This window comes from Ammospiza nelsoni, chromosome 18 (genome assembly GCF_027579445.1).
Source record: "Ammospiza nelsoni isolate bAmmNel1 chromosome 18, bAmmNel1.pri, whole genome shotgun sequence".
Classification (NCBI taxonomy): Eukaryota; Metazoa; Chordata; class Aves; order Passeriformes; family Passerellidae; genus Ammospiza; species Ammospiza nelsoni.
This window is the reverse complement of record NC_080650.1, coordinates 8,506,613-8,523,229: the sequence shown is the minus strand read 5'-3', so window position 1 is coordinate 8,523,229 and position 16,617 is coordinate 8,506,613. Positions and strand designations below refer to the sequence as shown.

The 16,617-nt window shown below is 61.3% G+C and overlaps 2 protein-coding genes across 2 annotated transcripts; one reads left to right on the top strand and one right to left on the bottom strand.

The window, feature by feature from the left end:
- The first annotated feature begins 389 nt into the window (after nucleotides 1-389).
- LOC132081479 (thyroid adenoma-associated protein homolog) lies at nucleotides 390-13,411 on the top strand. The gene is made up of 31 exons (XM_059485239.1): nucleotides 390-493; nucleotides 938-1,115; nucleotides 1,285-1,371; nucleotides 1,645-1,672; nucleotides 1,933-2,081; nucleotides 2,256-2,378; nucleotides 2,603-2,723; nucleotides 2,953-3,107; nucleotides 3,586-3,670; nucleotides 3,926-4,062; nucleotides 4,356-4,553; nucleotides 4,907-5,603; nucleotides 5,691-5,843; nucleotides 5,935-6,044; nucleotides 6,174-6,334; nucleotides 6,576-6,742; nucleotides 7,025-7,210; nucleotides 7,671-7,822; nucleotides 8,153-8,296; nucleotides 8,576-8,680; nucleotides 8,843-9,043; nucleotides 9,308-9,458; nucleotides 9,573-9,807; nucleotides 9,957-10,196; nucleotides 10,313-10,538; nucleotides 10,637-10,843; nucleotides 11,033-11,271; nucleotides 11,467-11,649; nucleotides 12,078-12,344; nucleotides 12,437-12,642; nucleotides 12,755-13,411. Exons 1-31 carry the CDS (start codon nucleotides 390-392, stop codon nucleotides 13,045-13,047), a joined length of 5,688 nt encoding a protein of 1,895 aa, XP_059341222.1. The 3' UTR covers nucleotides 13,048-13,411.
- Nucleotides 13,412-13,869: 458 nt separating this feature from the next.
- On the bottom strand, nucleotides 13,870-16,535 carry LOC132081480 (somatomedin-B and thrombospondin type-1 domain-containing protein-like). Its single transcript, XM_059485240.1, has 6 exons — nucleotides 16,328-16,535; nucleotides 15,423-15,605; nucleotides 15,231-15,336; nucleotides 14,664-14,837; nucleotides 14,172-14,282; nucleotides 13,870-14,078 (listed from the first exon to the last, which is right to left on the bottom strand). Exons 1-5 carry the CDS (start codon nucleotides 16,533-16,535, stop codon nucleotides 14,177-14,179), a joined length of 777 nt encoding a protein of 258 aa, XP_059341223.1. The 3' UTR covers nucleotides 13,870-14,078; nucleotides 14,172-14,176.
- Nucleotides 16,536-16,617: the final 82 nt, after the last annotated feature.

Genomic DNA, 16,617 nt, shown 5'->3' with positions numbered 1-16,617 from the left:
ATACTGGAGCATTCCAGTTGGCATTTCAGAGATCCTACACCGCCTCGTGCTGCCCAAATCCCTCTGTGCTCGGCAGGCAGCACCCGGGTTTCGGAAGTTCTGGGTTGTCTCGCTTTTCCCCGACTACAGAAACAGTTTGGGATGATGATGCCTCGTAACTCCTGCCTTGGAGCCGGCGCGGGTCCCGGCCGGGGTGAAGGAAGGAAGGAATGAGGGAAGCACGGCGGGTCCCGGCCGGGGTGAAGGAATGAGGGAAGCACGGCGGGTCCCGGGCAGGGTGAGGGAAGCACGGCGGGTCCCGGGCGGCGCTGCGGGCCGTGCTGCGCCGGGACAGCGCCAGGGGGCGCCGCCGAGCGCCGCAGCGGGCCCGGCTCTGTGGTGCGGCCGCCATGGGCGCCGAGCGGGAGGCGCGGGCCTGCGCCGCCTTCTACAGCTCACGGGGCCTCGCCCCCACGGTGCTCTCCTGCCTGCGCTGCCTGCGGCACTTCGCGGGGTAAGAGGGCGGGCCACGGGCAGGGAGCTCCCGGTATCCCCCGGTGGCGGCTGCCTCGGGAAACCCCCGGCGTGTAGCGGCCGTGCATGCCGCGGGAGCGGGTCCGGAGGGAGGAAGGGAGGGAGGGCAGATCGATACCCGGCAAGGGGTTCCGAGCCACGTTCACGGTGCTCCCCATTCCCTTCCAGCCTGCTCAGCAGCAGCAGGGCTGCATGGTTTAGGATTTTCGTGCCCTTCTGCCCACCAAGGGTTTGCAATGCGCTTTGAGGATTCCGTGTAGCTGCCCCCCTGCTGCCGCCCCTCTGTCCTCGCTCCGGGGCAATGCTGAGCGCAGCACCGCCGGCTGGGGCATCCCAAGCCCAGATCCCACTGAGTCGGGGTATTCCCCCGCTACAAACTTCACCGAGCCGAGGTATCCTCACCCCTGCCCTTGTCCTGTTCCAGGAGCACTGCCAAGAGATGCAAGGAGAAGCACCTGGAGGAGGCTCTCCAGCTGACACGGGCGCTGAGCGAGGGTCTGCAGGCGCTGGGCGAGGCAGAGGCACGACCCCTGCTCCGCTGTGTCCTGGCTTTCCAGATGGAGGCAACCAGCAGCTGCAGCTCCTTCCAGAAACTGGAACAGGTCTGTAAGGCTGGGCTGGCTTTGCCCACTCGTGGCACAGCCCTGGAGCTTTCTGCCATCCTTAGCAGCAAAGGGGCTCAGAGGCGGTGCAGGCTCCCCCAGTAGCACTTGGCAGTGGTGTCTCCAAGGGGTCTGGGCAGAGCAGCTGACTTGGGGTGTCTCTTGGCAGATGGTGACCCAGCTGGCAGTGGGGAAGGAAGCCCTGCTGGCCCAGGAGGTGGACACACTGCTGAGTGGCCTGGCTCTGCAGGGAGAGGTGAGAGAGCCCCAGCTGTGCAGTGTCACTGGCTTACGTGGGGACTTATCTGGAGACCATGTGTCACAGAGATCTGGTTTGGCTGCCTCCAGTCCTTCACTTCACTTCCCATGATTCGGGGGATTTGCCCTTGCTTGCAGCTGGCAACATGTGGCTGCCTATCACCTTTGCTCATCCCTGGGGCAGCTTTTGGCACTGGCAGAACCCTCCTGCCCAAGGCACTGAGCCCCAGCGTGTTGTCACACAGGACAAACTATCCTTCTGTCCCTGCAGGTGCTGTCTCCTGAGGACCTTCAGTCAGGTCAGCCTCTGTTCTTTACCTTCCGGGGTTTTCTCCCAGCTCACACCACAAGGGCAAGAACATTTCCTGCCAACCCAGACTGGGTCTTCTGTGCTCATGGGAGGGGAGCAGGGATCAGCCAGATCCGTGTGATCTCTGCAAGGTCCCAGACAAACCAAAGCATCCCCTGCATCCCAGCCCCTTCTTACTTCACTCACCAGTGCCCTTGGCTGAGCTGGTAGCGGGAGGGCCGGGGGCTGATGCTCTCCCCTTGCCTGCAGTGTCCATGTTCCTGGAGGAGAGCAGCCTGGGCCGGCAGCACTGGCAGCAGAACCTGCCCCTGCTGCTGCAGCGCCTGGCCAGCACCCTGCACTGGGTGCTGCAGGGCCAGCCCACACCTGGCAGCACCTGGGGCTACCTGGTCATCAAGGTAAGAGCCACCCTGGGCAGGGGGCAGGGATTGGTGCCTGCAGGGACAGGCTGGGCACCGGCAGCAGTGTCCAGAGGGATGTAATGCTGCTTTGAATGGCCCTTCCTGGGGCATTGCTGCTTTTTCAGAGGTAAGGAATACTGATCATCCCTGTGGCACCTCCTGCTCCTCCAGGCCTGCCTCCAGGTCTTCCAGGTGCTGCCAAAGGATGTGGCTCTCCTGGTGTGGAGCACATCAGGAAAGAGTGAGACCCTGCAGAGCCTCCTGGGACTGCTGCTGGAGGTGGCCTGGGAGAAGGTGGGTACAGCCCTGGGAGGGGTGGGACTGCCTGTCCCAGGGAGCACAGCAGTGCTGTCCTTCCCAGATGCTTTCCCCATTTTCCTCCCCAGGGCAAGCCTGCAGAGACAGCTCAGTGTCTGACATGTCTGAGGCACCCCATGTAGCTGTTTGCAGGGGCAGTTAAATGTGGCTGGGGTTTCAATGGTGTTTTGAGTTGTGCCTTTGCCTCTCTGTGAGTCCAGGCCCTGAACAAGGACACGAGGCTGCTGGCAGGCACAGCCCTGAGCATGTTGGTGAACACGGCCCCCCAGCCCCAGCACGGGGCCAGTGCAGTGCTGACCCTGTTCCAGCTGCCCAGCCAAGGTGTGTGCTCCATCCTGAGCTGAGGAGGGCCTCTGGCAAAGGGTGACAGGAGTGTCTGGGTGTGAGGGGACAGAGGCTGGACTCTGCTGCTGTGCCTCTCTTGGGGTCTGGGAGCTCCAGCTGTCTCTGGCCACCTCCCATGGATGCTCTGGAATGAGCCATGGCAGTTGCTCTCAGAGCAGCATTTGGGTTTGCCACCTTCCTTCCATCCAGTGCAGCCATTTTCCAGCAGGCACTGGGGAGCTGAAGTTTGGGGAGCTGGTGGTGGAAGTGCCCCCTGTCCTGGAACCAGACGGGCTGGAGAAGCTGGTGCTTACCAGAGGTGTGCTGACGTGCTGCAAGATGGACATCCTCAGCTGCCAGCTGGAGGGCCTTCCCAACAAGGTAGGAGAGCTCCAACCTGGTGGACAGGGCTTGAGAGGGCTGGCAGCTGCCTGTGGTGCCTGCAGATCCTTGGGGGATGAAGCCAGGCTGCACCCCTCCACACCAGCAGCTCCATGCATCCCACTGAGCACAGGCATTGGCCAAAGAGCTTTTTCCAAAGACATCCCAGCAGGGATTTCTCTTTCCTGGGGAGGTGGGAAACAAAGTGATGCCAAAAGCCCCTACACAAGCAAAGCAGTGTTCACCCTGTGTTCCCATTGCATGAACTTGGGGCTGTCCCTGCAGAGCACAGCCTCATCTCTTCCCAGCTCTAGCCTCTCCCAGGTCCTCACGGGCTGAGCACTGCCAGGCAGGGAGCAGAGGTGTGCTCTGTGAGAGCAGGAGGACCAGGCAGCACTCTCCTTGCCTGTCTCATGGCAGGGTTTTCTCCCTGGAAATTCTGTGCCTGCCTTCTCCCTGAGCTGCTGTGCCCCTGCAGGCCTGCCTGCTGCTGGACGTGGTCTTTCCTGCTGTGTGTGCCCTGAGCAGGGAGCAGAAGGACTGCCACTACTACTGCTTCCAAGGTAGGGGCAGTGACCCTGCCATGTGGGGAGGGCTGGGAAGGTGCTTGCCAGGGAAGGTGCTGGGTCTTGGTAGCTGGTTTGGAAAATGCTATTAATTTCTGTTCCTGCCCAATGGACACTTGCCCTCTTGGGGTCTTGTGTACTTAACGGGGGAACTGCTGCCCCTGCACACAGGGTTCTCTAGGCCACAGCCTGTGCTGGCCCTGGTGCAGGTGAGTCTGGGGAGGGCTGCAGCAGAACTCTCTGTTTTGGCAGCCTGTGCGCTGTGGCTGCAGCGCCTGCGGGAGGGCCTGGCTGCTCTCTGGCACCTGATGGGGACCCACGTCCTGGCCCAGGACTCTGAGCTCCTCCAGGAGCTCACCCAGCTGCTGTGGAGCAATGCAGAGACCCCGGTAAGGACACAGTGCCAAAGAGCACCAAATGTGGCAGCCAGGAGCAGCTCTTCCTTCTCCTGGCTCAGCTGCTGTCCCTAGCCCATAACACATCCCTGCTGTTCAGCTCCATCAGCCAAAGAGACTCCCTTGCCTGCAGGTGCCAGGGCAGGGGCAGTCACACTGCTGGGGTCGTGGCATTTGTCACACACAGGCTCTAAAGGGCCATGTCCCAGTGCTTCACCTGCCACAGGACAGCAAGACACGAGAGGGAGGTCACCCTAACCCCCCTGTTTGTTGTCCTTCTCCCACAGGTGGAAGGTGTGTCTGAGTTCATCCACAGCTCCTTCCGATTGCTGCTGGAGATCTACCACCTGGAGTGCCAGCACTTCCAGGACCAGGAGAGACCCCTCTACCAACAGATGCTGCAGAGGGTGGTCTCAATGCCTTGGCAGATCAAAGCAAGATACGTGCCCCTGTGTGCCATCGTCCCCTACATGGGCAGCCAGCAGGTAGGGAAGGCAGGGGTATGGGAGTCTGGTGCCAGCTGCCTCTGCTGCTGAGGTGGCACAGCCTCAGTCCACTGCCTGTCACCTTCTACCCAGCTCAGCTGTGTGGGCTGGGAGCCTTCCCACCCAGAGGAGCTATTTTAGCATCCCTGGGGTAGTGAGCTTCAGCAGTGCATCCCTGGGGAGTGCCAGTGGGAAGGAAGCTTTGCCTGTCAGTGCCCACAAAAAGCAGCTTTGAGGTACCAGAGATACTCAGTGCCCGGAGTGACTGCAGTGTGGCCTGTACCCATGTGTCTTTCCCCCACATGCAGCTTTCAACCTGACAGGGAGATGAGGGTGACCTGCCTTTCCCCCAGGTGCTGGATGCCTACCCGGACCTGCCACAGCATCTCCTGAGCTGCCTCTCCACCAACCACCTGTGTCCCGCCGCGGCCGAGGCCTACAAGGCGCTGGTGCGGCAGCAGTGCCGCGAGTGGCGAGATGGGCAGCGGGGCACAGAGGAGGCCCTGGCAGAGCAGTGGGCACTGCGCTGGCTCCCCCTGCTCTCCCAGGGCCTCTGCTCTCCCCTGCCCATCCTGCAGAGCAACAGTGCCAACCACCTTCTCACCTGGACCCTGCGGCAGCTCCCGGCCACCCAGGCACTGCTGGCAGCCCAGTTTGGCGGCCAGGACACGATGTCACTGCAGGCCTGGGTGTCCGTGCTGAAGGCACAGAAGAGTGTGGCAGGGGCCCTGCCGCTGCGGGAGGCGGCTCTGGAGCGGCTCTCCCGCTGCCTGGGCACCCGTGAGGAGGGCATTCGGTTGGCGGCGCTGGGCCTGCTCTGCTGCAGCCCCAACACCAACCAGCCCCTCTCGGGCACCGAGGTGCGGCTGCTGCGGCACTTCCTGCCCCTCAACCTCAACTGCGACTCCTCCTCGTTCCGGCAGCTGCTGCAGGCAGCCGTGAGGAAGGCGCTGGTGCGGCTCAGGGACAGCTCGCTGGCCCAGCTGCGGGGGAAGGCGCCGCGGCGCTCCGGGCCGGCAGAGGGAGCAGAGCAGCTCGCCCAGGCCGTAGGTGAGGCGGGCACTGAGCAACTGCACCACAGCCCTGGGAGATTCTCGTGTGCCCGGCATCCCTTTCAGCCATGCTCTCTGCCCACAGGCTTTGTGGAATGGCTGCTGCAGCTCAGCATCGCCTCACTCAGCCCAGGCTCCAACTACCAGAGGAAGAAGACGGCTCTGCTCCTCCTGGCCGCTGTTTTGGAGACCTGCACAGACACCTGGAGCCCTGACAGGAAGAAGGGCCAGCCCCCACGTGAGTACAGGCAAGCTACCTGGAGTATCATCTGTAGCTGTGGGGATCCTCCCAGCCAATCCCACCCCACTGCCCCATGTCCCCATCACAGGGACCATGGCCACGCTGCTGAGCTACGCCAGGCAGAGAGGCTGCTGGGACTTCTTCTCCCAGCCCAATTTGTTGGCACTGATGAGCTGCCTGCAGGACAGCACTAATGAGGTGAGCCTTGTAAAACCAAAGGGAGGTCATGAAGATGCCTGCCTTGGCCTAAAGCAGGCTTAGAGGAGCTCACCATGGTTCCTATTCTCCCATGTCCCACTTTTCCCCATGTCTTCTCTGTTCTGGCAGATCAGAGACTTGGCCTCGGAGCTGCTTGTCCGCTACTTCCCTACCACATTCCCTGAGCCCATTGCCCAGGATCTCTTCCAGCTGGCCCAGGACACCCTGGGCAGCCCCCGAGTGCAGGAGGCTGAGGCTGGAGCTGTGCTGATGAAGACCATCCTGCAGAAGTATGAGCTCCTGGCATGCCCCTCCCTTTCCCTGTGGTGGCACAGGACCCTCCAAGAGTGTGTTGGCAGCACTGGTGCTTTACCAGTCTGTGGTTACAGATGGGTTTTGCAGTGGCCTTGCAACGGGAAGCTGGGGAGGGCTGAGGTTCAGGAGTCTGCACTGGGGGAGGCAGGAGCTGTGTGGCACAAGATGGGCAGGAAATTCCCTGGTACTCACAGCAGGATCTGCCTGTTTCCCCAGGTCAGACAGTGGCACCATGAAGAGCCTGTCCCTGCAGGCTGAGGCAGCCCTGACACTGCCCAGCCGAGGGCTGTGCTTTGCCCAGCACCTTCTGCACGTGCTGCAGGCCCAGTACAAGGTGGCACGCCAGGACCTGCTGCGGGCAGCAGCCACGGCACCGATGCACGGTACGGCCCCAGCTGGGCAGGGCAGGGCAGGGCAGGGAGCAGCTCCTGCAGCAGCTGCCTGGGACCTGGAGCAGCCCAGAATCATGGCAGGACTCTGGCCACAGCTCGTTGCTGGTGCCACATCCTTGCCTTGGTTTGCCTGTTTTGGCACTGCCCCTGCCTTGCACACTCCTCACCCAGGGCCCTGTTGTCTTCCCTGCCCCTGACCCACGTTAGCCACAGCTCAGGCAGGAGAGGCAGGGCTGTGCTGACAGCACACGAACAGAGGTGTTTGTTCTGCAGGAGCCATCGCTGCCCTGCGCAGGTGCCTGCTCCAGGTGCCAGAGGTGGCCGTCTCCATGCAGGCAGCAGAGCTGGTGCACAGCTGGCAGGAGCTCCTCACCTGCCTCGTGACCACAGTGAGAGACATCACCTCCCTCCTCCTGGGGGCTCTGCAGAGCCAGCAAGGCCCTGGTGCTGATGAGCAAGGTGAGTGTGTCCCCATGGCAGCAGAACCAGCACTGGGATCCATCCCTGGGATTCTGACTACTCCATCACAGTCATTCCTGGCCCAGCAGCCAGCCCCAGGGGAATGCACTTACTTTGGGCTCAGTTCCTCTAGCAGGGGACCCTTGTGGGGCTGGGCCTGGCTTTGGGTCCCTTTCTCAACTCCATGGGAGAAAAAGAGCACTGGAAGCAAAAGCCTTCCAGGAGCAGTGAGGCACCTGCCAGATGGAAACAGTTGGGAAAGAAGGAGCTGGCAGAGACTTTACAGGCCTTGGAAAGAGCAGTGGGAAAAATGCAGCTGCATTCCTGACTGGGGCATGTGGCAGGGCACGAGCCATTGCATTGTGTACATTCTGACAGGACAGCAGGTCCTCCCAAACCCCAGCAGCATCCCCCTCACACTGCCCTACACCGTGCTAAGACCTGGCTTTTCCTTTTGCAGCTGCTGCCCCATCATTTGCAGAGATGGGTAATGCCATTGGCTCCCTCATCATGCTGGGGAAGGGCCAGGGGCAAGAGGAAGAGGAGGGTGACTCAGTCCTGCTGTCAGAGGAGCACAGCCTGATCCTGACGTGCTGCTGGGTGTCAGTGAAGGTGGGGACTCCTCCTCATGTCACTGGGACAGGGACAGCCCAGCATGGCACCATCATCCAGCCTTCCCCAGCTTCACCTTCCCCTGGGGCATTCCCTGGGGATGAACAGGGGAGAATTTCTGTCCTTACTTCAGTGCTCTCACAGATGTCCTCACCCCCTTCCAGGAAGGATGCAGCTAGCAGGCTCCCAAAAGCAGCCCCCTCCCTGCCCTTATGGAGCCCAGCTTCTTCCCAGACAGTGACAGTCCCCTGCTGTGGCACAGCCCTGCCGCCACCCATCCCAGCTTCTCTTCCTCCCTGCCAGACTTGCTGACCTTCCTCTTCTTCCCAGGAGATTGGGCTGCTCCTGGGGGGCCTGGCTGAGCTGCTGCTATCCCCAGCACTGCCTGCTGAAGTGGGGCCCCTGCTGCCCCTCCCCACCCTGCAGACGGCCACCAGGGTGTTCCAGGAGATCCTGCTGCGATGCCGGCACTGGGTAAGGGCAGATCTGGGCCCTTGGCCATCCCTGCAGCCCTGTCCCTGCCCTGGCATGCTGGGGGGAGGGAGGGTGAGTGCAGTGGGGCAGGGTCTGCTTGGGGACAGGACATGGGGATGGCTGGAAGTCCCCTGGCTGGGATCCCTGTGCCAGACCCTATCACATCCCACACCATAAGGTCTTCTCACTTGTTCTTCCCCTTCAAAGAGTTGTCTGGGGGCATGGGGGTTTCATGGGTGCAGCCTTTGGGGTGCTTGTCCTGACACTGCTCTGTCCCAGGGAGCAGTGGAGGGCTGCAGCATGGGCTTCACCAAATTCTGTGCTGCACTGCTGAACCACCCAGATCCGGAGCTGCAGGCCATCCCACGGGCCGTGCTGGAGCAGGTACAGTGCTCATTGTGCCTCTTGTTTCCCCAGGGAGCACCAGAGGCATTTCTGCACTCCCTGGGACAAGCACCCTCCTGGCAGCTGAGATGCTGGTGCCCTCCTGGCAGGGCAGCTGCAGGTTTCCAGCCACACCTCAGGTGGATTTTGTTTCTCTGTCAGGGCTTGGAGGCCCTGGGTGGGCCCCGGAGCAGCTCGATCACGCGCCGTGCTGCCGGCTTCCCCATGCTCTTCCTGTGCATCGTCAGCGGGGAGGCCCCGGCGCAGGCACGGCCCCTCCTGACCCGCTGCATTCAGACCCTGCTGAGCTTGGCTGCCATGGCACTGCCACAGGACTGGGACCAGACCCTCGACCTCCCACAGGTCAGTGTGGTGTTCCTGGCTGCTGGAGCCCCTTTGGGGACAGGGTGACCTGTGCTGGGTCCCCTGAGCTGTGCCACGTACCCGGTGTGGGACCCTGAGAACTCAGAGTGAGCAAAAACCCCCAGCCCTGGTCACGCAGTCCAGCCTGGCAGCCTGGGAGCTGATGGCCTTTTGGCTCCCCTATCTTTTCCTCCCCCTTCCCCTGACATGGTAGCATGAGCCCCCTTGTGACATGGTGCCCCTGAGCCCCTGTGCTCTCCCCAGGTGTGTGCCCTCCACGTGCTGCAGACGCTGGTCCGCGGGGCGGGGCTGGGCGGGGCAGTGCTGTGCCACGCCACACCCATGATGGCCCTGGCACTGCGCGGCCTGGGCTCGCCCTGCTGGGCCATGAGGAACGCAGCCATCCAGCTCTTCAGTGAGTACTGACAGAGACCCCCACAGCCCCCAGGGCTCGGAGCCTGTGTGCAGTGAAGTGCAGGGGCTTGGCAGGGTTGGATGGGACCTGACACTGCCTTCTCTGTCCCTGCAGGTGCCCTCACATCCCGGCTGCTGGGACAGCCGTGGAGCCACAGGGATGGCTGCCCATCAGAGGGGCTGAGCCTGCACGCCTTCCTCGGGCAGCACCCAAAGCTGGGCGCTGTGCTGCTTGGAGAGCTCAAGGTGGCCACAGCACCCACATCAGGGGGGCCCCGCCTGCACCCTGCACTCCATGCCATCCTCACCCTCTTGGCCCAGCTGCAGCCTGGCGCTGACATTGCCGGCAGGTATGGGGGCATTGGGGATGCTGTGCCTCAGCCCAGGGCTCCTGCAGTCAGAAGGGCTCCAGCCCTTCTGGTGCTGAGGCTGACCCTGGCTCTTGTGTGACTTTACTCCAGCCAGAGCATCACCACATGGTGCCCTTTTTGCTCCACAGTCCCTCTGCTCCCTTCCTGGAGCCACTGCTGGGGCTGGCAGAGAGCCCCATCTACGCCGTACGAGCAATGGCTGCCAAGGCTCTGGTGCCCGTTGTGGCCCCTCCCCAGCGCTGCAGGCTCCTCCTGCAGCTGGCCCGGCAGCTCCCTGCAGCGCCCGGGCAGATCCGCTCGCACAACGCTGTCCACGGGCAGCTGCTGCAGATGCAGGCACTGCTGGGCTGTGCCACGGGCACCGGGGGGTGAGTGTTCCGTGCTGCCTCCCCAGCTGGGCTCACCCTGTGCCAAACACAGCCCTTTGGCCGCAGGAGTGCCCATCTGAGCGCTTGCCCACTGGTGAGGCTGTGTCTCCCTGCAGGCTGTCGGCTGAGGCGCTGCACCCCGTGGCTCTGCAGCTGGAGGCGCGGGGCTGGCTGCTCACCCCTGCCCAGCGCTGCCCCCTCGTCCGCGCTGCCTTCCTCCAGGTCCTCGCCCTCCTGCCCACATCCTTCAGCCCTGGCTTCGCCCAGTACATCCATGGCACCATCAGCGCCGAGCTGGGCAGCCTCCTGCAGGGGGGAAAGTCAGGCTGTGCCCAGCCACAGGTACTGCACATGGCCATGCCTGACTGGCAGTGAGCCTGGGCAGGGGGAGCCATCGCTCCAGGCTGAGCACTCAAAGGGGAATCCTGTTTTCCCTGCAGGTGGGCTCAGCCATCCTCCACCAAACCATGGCCCACTTCATGTGCAGCGAGGCAGCCCGGCTGGCGGACAGCGAGCGCATTGCTGCTGTCTGCTCACTCCTCCAGCAGCCCAACCCCGACATCCAGCTTGCCATCCTGAGCTGGGTGATTGCTGGGGAGGGAGGATCGTGCAAGGAGGTGGAGAACGCTCTTGGGCTGACATTGCTGGTATGATGGGGCTCAAAAGTCACCAAGTAAAGCAGGGGGGCCCAGTGCACCATGCAGATGGGACCCCTGAGATCCCATTGCTGAAAGCTTGGTGCTCCCCAGGCTGAGGGTGCATGGGTGCAGTGCATTTGCCTGGTCCTGCAGTGCTAGGACCACTAACCATGTACCTTCTTTCCCATTGTCAACTAGGAGAGCTTGCAGTCGGTGCTGCAAGAGAGAAGGGACAAAGAGTTCCTGAGATTGTACCTTGAGGCTTTGCTGCATCTTTACAGAGATCCCTCATCATGGTCCCAGGAAGCTTCCAGTAAGCTCCAGGGCTCCTCAAGATCATGCCTGGAGATGCTGCTGCACATGGTGGAGGCTGAGTGTCCTGGTCCTGATCTCCTCTTCCAGGCACTGTGTGCTGCCAGCCTGCTGCTTGCCCACCAGTAGGTCCTTGCTGTTGCTGGGGAACTGCCCAACTCTTCCAGCAGATTCTTCCTTAGTCCTTACTAGAAACAGAGCCCTGACTTCCCTCCCAGAAATCACAGCATTGCACCTGGCTCCTGCAATCTCAGGCCAGCCGGTGACCTTTGGAGCAGCAAGGTGTGCTTGAATTCGCTCTCCTTCCCTGGTCTTGGCAGGTGTGGGGACGAGGACGCTGCGCTGGTGGAGCGCTGGTGTGCGGCCCTGGAGGAGTGCAGCCGCTCCGCCTGCTCCGAGCTGCTGCGGCTGGCGGCCGCCCGCTCCCTGCAGCTGGCAGGGCCCAGCGTGCTGCAGCCATCCCTGTGTGCTGCCCGTCCCTCACTCGTCCCCGTGGCCCTGAGGTAGGTCACTGAGCCCATCTCTGGGGGTGGCTGTGCTTGCAGCACTGCTCCCTGGAGCCCCAGCCCGCTGCAGGTTGATGGACTCTGCAAAAGGTGTCCTCTGCAAAAACTCAAGGGTGTTGAAGAAAACCCCGCTCATTCAAAAATCAGTGTCACTCAAGAGCTCACAGCCTACAAAAAGACCTGTGGGTGGCATTTTAGTACTAGCAGCCAGTCCATTATGAGCACCAGATGGCATTGCTGAGTCCTCAATCCCCAGCACAGCCCTTACCCTCCCAAGCTCTTGGGTGGTGGCTGTGTCTTTCACAGTCCAGGGAAAAAGTCCCTCAGAGAAGCATTCTTCTGAGGTCTCATCCTCCCCTCCAAGCAGACTGGGATGCTTTGGGGCATGCAGTATGCTTCCCTTTCCTTCTCTTCCCTTTTCTCAGGCTGATAAACATGGCCATTCACCTTCTGCAAGATGAGGAGCGGGAGGTTCGGCATGAGGCCTCAGGATTCGCCAGCCTCCTGCGGCAGAGCCCGGGGGAGCTGCTCCAAGATGGCTGCATCTTTGTGCAGGACAATGTGGGGCTCCAGAGCCTCCTAGAGCTCCTTCTGGGAGAGTTCGGGGAGCACCCTGAGACCTTCAACTCACTACTTCAACACATCCCTGTCTTAGATGTCAGGAGTGTTGTGGAGGAGCTGGAGGCCAACAAGTGAGTTGCTGGAGCTGTGGACTGGCATGAGGGAGTCTGGGGTACCATGGGGCCAGCTCTTGGCTTCACTCACACCTCTGCTTTCCCCCTAGAGCTGTCAGCCTGTACAAGGAGGATGAACCCAACGTTTTTGCAGAGCCAGCTGTCCTGGCACAGCAGCTGCTCCCTGTCCTGGTGCAGCTCCTGGAGAAGGCTCCCACTGGCAGCCCAGTCCATGCCTCAGCTCTGCAGTGGCTGGAAGCCACAGGCCCCGGTGTGCTGAGGGACCTGCAGTACTGCAGACACTGCTGGAGCCAAGGTATGGCGAGCATGGACTACCTGGGACAAGCAAGCGGTGTCCTTGTTCCCCAGGCCAGCTCTGCCCAGGGGCACCCTGCCACACTCACAGCTCCTTCCCTGCTCTCGCACAGGTCCTGCTGCCTGTTGGGGGATGAAGGCGCTGGGCTGTGCCAAACTCCACACAGCCCTGGCCGTGCTGCTGGTGAGGGCCCAGCTGGTGGCACAGGTGCTGCGGGTGCTGGGGGAAGGTGCCACCGCCATGCCAGGCCTGGGCTGTGGCTCCCAGGAGTTGGAGCAGGAGCTGGAGCTGGTACAGGGGCTGCTGGTGCAGCATGGGCTGGCTCCTGTGCCAAGGCAGGACAATGCACCAGGAGAGCTAGGACCACTGTCAGGGACTGACAGCTCCAGGCATGCAGCAGTGTGACACAAAATCCTGCAGCCATCTCCCTCTATTTCCTGGATGCTCTCTCTGACCAGCAGCCAGGCCTGCAGGTTTGGTGGTGTAACTCAGGGGAACCCCACTCACAGTGTGGGACACACTCGCTTTTGTTCCCAGTTTCTAACTCTGCAGCTGAGGACTCCAGTACAGCATTGCCTTGGCCCATGTCCATGGCTTCCTTGCCCTCAGCTCTGGCTGGCAGGAGGGGACCTGTGCTCCAGAACTCTCACACCCCCTCATGCTCAACTCCCACCACCTGTTTTTTTAACCAGCACTTTGGTCTTTGGCCGACCTGGGCTTTTATCCCAAATAAAGAGGCCAAGAACATTCCCAGTGTTGGAGCCTTTTAATTCCCCTGCCCAGGAGGGTGGTGTGAGAACAGGCTGCAGGAGCCAGACATGTCCTGGGGCAGCAAACAGACAACAGCCTCTGGCTGCAGTGGAGCAGGATCCAGCCCTAGCATGGCACATGCTCCTACCACAGGCTGTGGTGGCACCACCCAGAGCTGGAGCAGGGACCCCACCAGCAAGGTCGTGTTGTGCTGGGTGAGGAGTGGGGAAGGGCAGCAGCAGCACCCAGCCCAGCCTCACTCCTTCCAGTGGGGGCTGCTGAGCCCCATGGCTGGAACTGGGCACCGGCACCATCGCCTGTGTGCGGACTTTGGGTGTCTGTTTAATTCTGCAAAGCCCAGCAGGGCTGAACTGTCCTGCATGGCTCACCTGAGACTGCAGTGAGTGAGCTCAGACAAAGGATGGATGCTGCTTCCATCCTCACGTTGCTTGCCAGTTGCAGCTTGTAAAGTATGATGTCATGGCTGAGTGTGACATCATCACACCATGTCACTGCCACATCGTCTTCTCACCCAGACTTTACCTCATCATGCTGTCCTCCTACCGTTTATCACCACACTTCAGCAATTCCCTTATTTTTAGTCTTTATAAGAAGGGTTTTTCCATTCTTCAGCAAAATATTTAATGGAAAACAGAGGGAGCTGGCACCGAGGGTGAACAGCAAACCTGCAGGAAGGTGAAATTATGAAACAGAGCACATTTTTATTTAATCCCTCACCTCCCCAGCAAGGAGTGGTGCCATGGGGAGGGTCAGCTCACCTTCCCTACACAAAGATGAGAGCTGGGGGGGAGCAGACACAGCCCTCCTGCAGGCCCTCCTGCACCCATGAGCCCTGGCACCCCACCACAGAAGCAGCCACCCAAAATGTCCTGGAAGGGAAAAGCAGTCAGAACTAGGGTGTGCCATTAATAAATACAATTTTAAAAAATCAAATATAGTTTTATATATGGGTTTATATTACATATATAATAACGGCAGCTGGTCTAGATTATCATTGTCTGTCCCTTCTAACAGAGATATTCTATTCTATTTAAATATGTTTAATTTTATATTATAATCTCTGTTTATAGGACATATTATTGATTCATTTAGTAATATAATGGTATACTATAACATTGTGGCATATTTTAATATAATTACAGCCTTGTGTACAAATATTATAATTAGAATATGAAGGGATAATGCCTTAGAGACAGGGAGAGATGTTCCAGGAGAGATCCCACGGTGGGGAGGCACAGATTAGCACATACCTGGCTCCCTGCAGGCCGTGTCCGGTGCAGTGGGGACGGCGGTGGGGCAGATTCCCCCGGCATTCCACACAGACCTGCCTGTCCCGCTGCAGCCGGCGGCTCCAGGCGCGCCCGCGGCACGGGAGCCCCACCTGGGTCAGGCGGAAAAAGCCGCAGGAGCTGGGCAGGGGGGAGCTGGGGAGGAGAAAAGAGGGAAAATGGTGGTCGGGAGGTAGGGCAGAGATTGGGGTGGGTTCTTGATGGATTGGGGTATAAAGAGGATGTGGGTTTGGGGGGTGGCAGAGGGGGCTCGGTTGGGGAGGTGGGAAGGGTGATGGCTCTGGGGGGTACAGAGGGATCCGGGTTTGGAGGGCAGGAGGATGGTGGTTCTGTGGGGCGTGCAGAGGGCAATGGTTTTGTATGGGGGTGCAACGGGGCCGTGGTTTGGGGCAGGGAGAAAAGCAATGGCTGGGGGAAGCAAAAAGGCCCTGGGTCTGGAGGTGCAAAGAGGCCATGGCTGCAGAGGGTGCAGGAGGGGTCCCGGCTTAGGGGACGGGGGTTACAGAGGGGCCCCGACCCCACACGTACCCAGAGGGCTTCTCCGGCAGTGGCAGCCCAGCTCTTCGCCAGGGATCTCTGAAGTTCTGGCTGAAGGAGTTGGGGAGAATCTTGGCTACCTCTGGCACAAGAGCAGCTGTGAGGGGCAGGGGGGTGATTAAAGACGCCCCGGGGCGGCAGCACTCGGGGACAGCAGCAGGAGGGCAGCAGGCACCCCGTTACCTTGGGCCGTGCCGCAGGTCGGGTGCTGCCCCAGGCAGCCGCGGCGCTGCTTGAGGTCCGGACAGGGATCCCCGCCGTGCCGGGGCGGCACCGTGACCTGGCGGCTGCGGGCCCTGCTGCCAGCCCCGCACGGGGAGCTGCACCCGCTCCACGGCCCCCAGGGCCCCACGGCACAGCCCACCGCTGCCAGGGACCGAGGAGAGGCAAAACAAAGAGTTTCAGTGTCATGAACAACGGAAAGAGCAGAGCAGGGGAGATGCAGCACAGGGGATGGGGAGAGGGGAAGAAGTACAAGGGCCAGCAGCCCCTCTCCCCTGACCCCTGCCGGTGCAGGGCTTTGTGAGCTGCTTCTGCAGGACTTTATCGCTGTGTGCATCGCGCTGAGCTGGGACCCTGCTAATCTCCGCGGAGATTAGGAAGGGCTGACTGCTGCAATTGTCCAGGGGGCCGTGGCCGGAGCCTGCCTACCCAGATTTGGGTCCCCCGGGCAAGCTGGTTCTGCACTCCCCAAGCCATATTTGGCACCCTCAGTGCAGCCCCCCGTTCCCTCGTCCCTGTGCAAGGCACTGCTTGTGACAGTAGCAGAGGTGACACCGGGGTTTGTCCTGCTGGGTCCCACACTGACCACTCAGGCTTGCAGAGACAGCACTACCATCAGCTGCAGAGCAGAGGCCACTCCTTCGAGCTTTCATTGCACTGGGGACAGCCAGACAGTCAGCACGGCAAAAAGGGGACAACTGGGACATTGCTACAAATCCAGCGCAGCCAGCATCCCCACACACATCCTGTTATCACTCAAAGTAGGGGGCTACCAGGTACCATCAAACACTTGCCGAGCACGGCAGCACAGGCCGGTGTCCCCAGCCGCGGTCGGGCCGGTGCCATCCATCCCCTTGGGCACTCACCGGCACGGCGGCACGAGGTGGGGTAGTCCTGGCAGCAGTCTCCGGTCCGCTGGCAGTACGAGTCGCAGTAGCAGCGAGCCCGGCGGGCGCCGGGGGCCCAGCACGCGTTGTTCCTGCCGGGGCAGCAGCGGTGCCGGCAGCTGCCCGTGGCTCCCAGCAGGCAGCCGGTGGCCAGCAGCCAGCCCACCCAGAGCAGCGGGCCCCGCATGGCACCGGCAGCCTGCGAGCCCCGCGGGACGAGGGCTCTGCCCCGCTCCAGCCGACACTGGCTGAGGAGCGAGGGCTGTGCG